The 7,520-nt window shown below is 39.4% G+C and overlaps 1 protein-coding gene across 1 annotated transcript; it reads right to left on the reverse strand.

Annotated features, from left to right (window-relative positions):
• Nucleotides 1-2,235: 2,235 nt before the first annotated feature.
• LOC140150113 (muscarinic acetylcholine receptor M3-like) lies at nucleotides 2,236-3,402 on the reverse strand. Its single transcript, XM_072172117.1, has one exon. It carries the CDS (start codon nucleotides 3,400-3,402, stop codon nucleotides 2,236-2,238), a length of 1,167 nt encoding a protein of 388 aa, XP_072028218.1.
• Between the last annotated feature and the right edge of the window lie 4,118 nt (nucleotides 3,403-7,520).

Raw genomic sequence — 7,520 nt, forward strand, 5'->3', positions numbered from 1 at the left:
AGGAGTAAAACCTCACAAATGCAGCTACTGTAACATATATTTCAGTCATTAAGGAAACAAGTACCAACATGAATTGATCCATACAGGAGAAAAAACCCACAAATGCAGCTACTGCAACACATATTTCACTCATTTAGGAATCAAGAAGCGACATGAATTGACTCATACAAGAGTAGAAATTCTGCGGCAACCAACACTGTAGGGACTGTAGTATGCATATTTACTCAAGACACATGAATAGACACTGCAATCAAATCTCTACTGATGTATGTCACAAGAAACCACATGCATTGTCCCACAGAGGAAAGTTATCAGAAAATGTAGCTGAAACAAATCACACAGTCATAATGGCAAAAATAACACACTCACACCAAACATACATGACAACGTGAAATAATACAAATTTGATAGTGAATAAATCAAAAATAAATACATGAAGAAAAAACAATATCTGAAAACTTTCATTAAGATTAGCAACTAATTTAAGGGGTACTACACCTGTGTAAATTGTGACTATTTTTTGCATTTTTCTCAAAAAATAATAACACACTGGTAACAAAAGTTACGCATATTATTGGGACAAGGAATCAATTATTACACTGAAATTTCAGTGACTCAAAACATTCGGTTCAGTATATATGATAGGAAATGAGGTACATCCTAGCTGTACCTCATTTCTTATCATAAATAATGAACTGCTTGTCTTGGGTCACTGAAATTTCAGTGTAGTAATTGAATTCCTTGGCCCTATAATATACATAACTTTTGTTACCACTGTGTTATTAGTTTTTGAGAAAATGCAAAAAAAGTCATAAATTTATGGAGGGGTGTAGTACCCCCTTAAACTGTTGCGATTCGGTAGTTCACAGCTAGCATATTGCGAATAGTAGTGAACTTTGGCAAAATTTACATTGGTCATTTCATAGCGAGTGTGTAGAAGAATTCAAATATCACAGATATACTTTTGTAGGTCTTGTGGTTCTTGAGTTATGTTGTAAAGAGGGTCGAAACAACAACACTTTTGTAAAACGTAACAACAATAAATCAAGCAAGTTTTCAAAGTATATGATTTGTAGAATGAACTTCTGCAAAACATCAAAGTGTTATTTATTAATAATATATTGAATTAGATAATGAAAATCGATTTATTTGGTTGCTTCGACCAACAATACCTCGTCTACCCTTAACATATTTTGGGCTGCAAAATATAATGAAGTTGAGAGCCTCAGGCCATGCTACCCACTACCAAGTTACATGTATGTCAGTGTACCCATACAGATCTCCAGACATTGAGAGACGACTGTTTTAATTCGTTTTTATGGTCAATATGGGTTTGTTTAAAATAAAACCACGTGATTAGTGCTTCATAATTAATTTTCTAACATATGAGGCATAATGTTGTGATTGCCGGAGTCATCCTTTAAATCTTCCACCGGAGGTATTATGCTTGCTGGTGGTCTGCCAATATGGCTAAAACCAGAGGTAGAAAGGCCCAAGGTTCTTAATCTGATTACATTAAGTAGCTCATTTGCATAATATATGGGTATGATTGTGGTTTTCTTTTTCCCAATATCTGAAAATCTGTATGGGTACACTGACATACATGTAACTTGGTAGCCGGGCTTGGTAGTGGGTAGTGGGGAGTTGGTAGCTACCAATATCATACAGATTTCTACAGATGGCTCAATGGAAAATCTCTCAATTGAGTTTCTATACTGCATTTATACCTGTTTTGTGAACCCAAGTTCCAATCAATTTCTTCAACAAAATCAAGATGTTAAACTCTCAATTTACATTCAATAATTTCTGTTGGAGAAATTCCCCTTAGAATTGAATAAAAATGTCTCGGAACTTTATCTGCTTCAAGACGTTTACCAGAAACCATCTCAAAACTAGCATCTAGACAAAAGTAATAATTTTACATTCATTGTTTCAACTTGCTCTTATTAACCAGCTTTCAGCTACTGTCTGTCGACATAGAAGTACAAACCAAATCTGTGACATCGGGGGTCGATGCTTTGCGTCACACGCACTGCGTGTTAAAAAACGCGACGCGTAAAGAGCATGGTGCGCTCGGCAAGTACAAATCGCGCAGCAGTTGGCACGCCAAAGAAGCATTTACACACGCATTGCACTGAAATAATTATTCCATACCTCCAGTTTCCGAGGTCTATTTATTTTGTACTTCTATGTGGACAGACTGTAGCTCTGGTTTTTATTAGTTTGTTTCTTTGTTCATAAACTTACTTGATAGAGAGCCAATGGAATGCATTCATGACACATGCTAAAGACTGGTACCAACGCAGACCACGGAGCAGACGACATGACCATCGCAATAAATATCAATGTCAGTGTTTTATTGGCGCGAATGTTTTCCTTCTTTATCGAGCTATCTTCTGGTGTGTCATGGCGGAAAATGTTTCGGAACCAGGTGGCTTGATTTTGGTGAGAGCCCTTGCCCATGTCTTCGACAGCATACGCGTTGTTATAATGACCGTCATTATTTAATGTTCCATCAACCGTTGTGACGCTTTTGTCCCTGGTAATGTGTTCTTTATCATTCTCGTCCACCATTACTGTTAGGCTTGTTGACATGGCGTTACTAAGATTTGTCAACTTTAATGGTCGGCGCCTTGTGCTTCTCCTCTCCGCCGACTTTCGAATGATGACAAATATCCGCCCGTAAAATACACTAATGAATAGCAACGGAAACCAGAAAAAAATGCACGGTGCAAAACAAGTGAAGATCAAATTATCCACATATTGTGGATAACATAATCCTGGCTTAATCGTACGAATCCCTACCATGTAGGGCCACAAAAGGCATATTGGCAACCAAATAAGAAAAGGTATCATATACGATAAAGTAATCAAAAATATGGCGTGTTTCAGAGTGCGTTTTCGGAGATGTTTTATTGGCATTTCTAAGGCCTGCCATCGGTCATAGGCAATGATGACAATAGACATAACGCTGATGTGAATGAAAGAGTGATTTAGATATAAGTACGCATCGCAAAGAGCATTGCTGAACGGCCAGTAGCCTAAAATCCAATACACAGAGTACAAAGGCATAGTAATGGCGCCAGCGACAATATCTGAGATGGCTAAACTTACTAAAAAGTAGTTGGTGTATGTTTGTAATTTTTTAATCGTGCAAAAAGCGTGTATGATGACGATATTACCGAAGACGGTAATGAAGCTTATGAGAAAGCTGAACACAGCTACTGAAATGCTGGCATTCCGTGACAAACCCGAGTGTATAGGATGATCATCACGATCTTGTCCTCCAGGGTGAGTTGTAAGATTGCTGGTGAAAAGTTCAGAAGAGTATATGGTGTTGGATTCAATTGAAGTGAATGTGATGACGCTCCAGGACCCAGGGCTGGTAGTACTTGACGCCATGCTAATTAATATTGCGCTTTTTTTTTTTATATCAAGTCGTTTTTAGCAATGATATTTCTTGAGAAAGTTGACAGCATTGATCAAACCGGTAATATGCCTTCCGTTGCAGCGAATAATGTTCTCTCTGCTGTCTCTGGTTCTACACTCACCCGATAGGTCGGGTGCAATAATGATCACTATTGCGTTTTGACGACTGAGAAGTTGGTATTTAGGTACAGGTGCATCAAATAATAATTATGTTGTGAAACCTTTACGGGTGCGAAGTAGCCGCTGCAAAGCTAAGCAAAGAAGCGACGTCACGAGATGGGCGAGTTAATAATAAGTCAACGATTTCTCTTGCTATGATTGGTAGAATATAAAACTCAAACACCCCTTGACAATACCCATGGAGACCAACATTTGTAGTGGGTAGCCACTTGTAAGTTTGTTATTATGGTTACCGTTTCAACATAATAACCAGGCTTTTTTCATCTTTTAACTCTGAGCTAAAATGATCTGATTTCTATGGCAACGTTTAAAACCCACATTCACAGTCATTTTGCTCAGAATGTCACCTCAAGTTGCGGGGTATGAGTTTTTATACTCAAGACATTCAAAGGTCATTATATGACTGTATAGGTATATTGAGGTTAAAGAACTGCGTCTTCTTCGATGGGCATGTTTAAGATCCTGCCTGGTGTAAATTGACGCGTAGGTTTACCCTTCTCATGCGAATTTCAATTCAGACGATAAGTCAATAATCTGAAAATCAGATTTATTTTCCTTTGTAATAATAGCCTACTAGGTTACCACATTTTTAAAACTTTAATATTTTTAAAACTTCTGAAAATACATTCATATGAGTACAAACATGCCTAGCGTTAGTTCAGTGAAATTTCTGAATTACTGTTGACGTTTAAACGAATCAAATTAAGTCGACGTTTATGTATACGTATAGTGTAGTGTGCTACTGACAACGCCGCAGTTTTATTTGCACATGGCAAACATCTTCCTCAACAAATTGAGTGCGTACTGAAAAATGTGTGCTTTATTGCAGCCACTGTGAAAAAATATATTAATTGAAAATAATGATGGCTGGGAAAACCGCACAATTATAGGTTTTATTTCTGAAAAGACACAAGTTTAGTGCACAAGAAATCCCATCTTAAACCGTTACCATGTGCAAGAGATCATCATTCAGCTAAACTCAACCCAGAAAGTATCGAAACGATTATAGATGGTCAGATATATAGCTATATATCGGGAACAGAAATATATAGCAAAAACTTATTTAATGTATATAAAGCGCAGCTCTCTCTTGCGCATTTTGATACCTCTTTTGTTGCTCTACGATTATATTTGGTCGAGTTATGGGCGCTTGAGTGGCTTCAAGTCGGATTTTCGGCCCTTACGAAACAGATTTGTAAAACAATAATGTAAAACAATAATGTAGTAACACCAAAATTCCAGGATTTTACTTCTATTATTATTATTATTATTAGTAGTAGTAGTAGTAGTAGTAGTAGTAGTAGTAGTAGTAGTAGTAGTAGTAGTAGTAGTAGTAGTAGTAGTAGTAGTAGTAGTAGTAGTAGTAGTAGTAGTGTATTTGCGCATGCGCGATCCAATTACGTAATGCGTGATTAGTCACTATGAGATAGTTCCTAATGATTGGCTATCACAACATCCCCTTCTTTCCAAAAGTTTGATAAAAGTTCACAAGTCCAGGAAGGGGTGTTTACTTTAGCAAACATTGTATCACATAATAAAGTTTACAGGTGTTTTTCATGTATGTATTTGAAAACTGACAATGTCAATACATACACATGAGTTTTCATTTTGGCTGGCAAATGTACATGGGTTTTTCAATTTGCCTGGTTCTTGTGTGTTGAGTGTGACTACATGTATATTTGGTATACAATGTGTAACACTGCAATGTTACAATGTAATTCATGCCAAAAGTGAGTTTCAATAAAAAAACTTATGAAATTTGACAAAAGTTTGTAATTTTGGCTATGTATTATTTTGTTGGTGTCACATTTTGTATGTCAGCGTGTATGTATGTACACATCCTTGAACACATAAATTTTATAAAACAATTGGCTTTGTGCTATAAAAACACATGGTCACAAGTAACAGGTTGGCAGGTTACAACTCATCCCTGTATCGAGTTGGCATTCGGCTTACTCTCCCAGACCGGGTAGTCGTAACATCCTTTCCATGTCCTGGGTCTACTGGTTGCTGCTTCTCGATACTGGTTTCTTTGGTACTTGGTGAGCTGATTGGTTTGTCTTCAAACCGGACCTTTCTTGGCTGGATCTTGTTTGTTTCACTCTGAGGCATTCCCCTGATGTGTGCGCGGTTTCTTCTCAGCACAGATCCATTTGGTGTGGTTACTTCATATGATCTTGGTTCTTGCTGTACTCCAGTAACCACTGCTGGTTGCCAGACTTTGCTATCAGAGTTCAGCACTCTGACTCTTTGTCCATCATATAGAGGGTCAAGGTCCATTCCTGCATGCTTGTCATAGTCCTGTTTCATCTTTCTCTGCTTCTCCTTCAGCTTCTCATTTGCTCCATCTCTCTCGTGAGTCTTGTCTGCTAAATGGAAGCTGGGCAATGTAGTGCGCACTGGTCTTCCGAACAGCAATTCAGCTGGGGACGGTATTCCAGTATCCACCGGTGTTGCTCGCAGGTTTAACATGGCTAGATGGAGATCCTGCTTGGTTTTCTTGCATTTCTTGATCAGGGTCTTGACAGTTCTCACCATCCGTTCTGCCATTCCGTTAGACTGCGGGTATCTTGGTGAAGATGTGGTATGTGTAATTCCCCATTTCTTGCACATCTGCTGGAATGCTTCGCCTGCGTACTGGGGTCCATTGTCGCTGACGATCTCTCTGGGTGGTCCTAGTAGGCTGAAGATTCTGGATATCGCTTTGGCGATTGTCTCGCTTCTTGTGTTGGGTAGCTTATGCAGTATCGGGTACTTGGAGTAGTAGTCTGTCACTAGGAGGAAGTCCTCTCCATCCAGTGCAAACAGATCGCTTGCTAGCTTCGTCCATGGATATGAGGGTACTTCATGTGGTTGGAGTGGTTCTTTGTGTTGTTTTGGCTGGTATTCTTGGCATACATCACAGGCTTTCACCTGTTTCTCGATGTCCTTGTAGATTCCAGGCCAGTAAACAGATTCACGCGCGAGCCTTCTAGTTTTCTCCACTCCTTGGTGTCCGATGTGAAGCTGCTCCAGAATGTCTTCACGGAGTGATTCTGGCACTACTACTTGTCTTCCTTTGAATACAGTTCCGCTGGAGATTCCGAGTTCATCTCTACAGCACCAATACTGTCTGAGATCCTGAGGCAATTCTTTGAGGTTATCTGGCCATCCTTCATATATAACTTGTGACAGTGCCCTCAGGATTGGATCTTTGGTTGTTTCTTCTTGGATGGCATCTTGCTTGCTCTGACCAAAGTTCATTAGGTCCACTTGTATGTTCTCCACTTGTATGTCCAGTGGAATGTCTTCCATGTCTTTGGGGTTTGGGAGTCTACTCAGCGTGTCTGATAGGATCATTGTTTTTCCTGGTTTGTATGTGACATCCATGTCATACCCCTGTAACTTCACTAAGAGTCTCTGTAGTCTTGGTGGAGCACTGGTCAGGGGCTTCTTCCATATCATCTCCAATGGTTTATGATCACTTAAGGTAGTGAAGTTCTTCCCAAATAGGTATGTATGGAACCTGGTTACGCCGAATACTAGTGCCAATGTCTCTCGCTCTATGTTAGAGTAGTTGCTTTGTGAGCAGGATAGGGACTTCGATGCGAAGGCTACAGGCTTTTCTTCCTGGAACAAGCATGCTCCGAGGCCTTTTTGTGAAGCGTCGACTTCCAGCATCGTTGGCTTGCTAGGGTCATAAAACTGAAGACAGGTATCTTCTGACATGGACTTCTTCAGGTCTTCGTAGATCTTCTGGTGGTCATCATGCCAGACAAATGGGGTGTCTTTCTTCAGAAGATCTCTCAGTGGACTGGCTTTGGCTGCAAAGTTCGGGACATATGTTGCTAGGTATGTAACAAATCCCAAGAACCGCTGTAGTTCATCTTTGTTCTGTGGTGTAGGCATTGCTTGGAGGTCCTCTATTTTCT

The sequence above is a fragment of the Amphiura filiformis genome, chromosome 4, assembly GCF_039555335.1.
Source record: "Amphiura filiformis chromosome 4, Afil_fr2py, whole genome shotgun sequence".
In the NCBI taxonomy this organism is placed as follows: Eukaryota; Metazoa; Echinodermata; class Ophiuroidea; order Amphilepidida; family Amphiuridae; genus Amphiura; species Amphiura filiformis.

What these genes read in the sequence shown, in the direction of transcription:
- LOC140150113 (XM_072172117.1), bottom strand. Translation starts at nt 3,402, where the DNA reads ATGGCGTCAAGTACTACCAGCCCTGGGTCCTGGAGCGTCATCACATTC.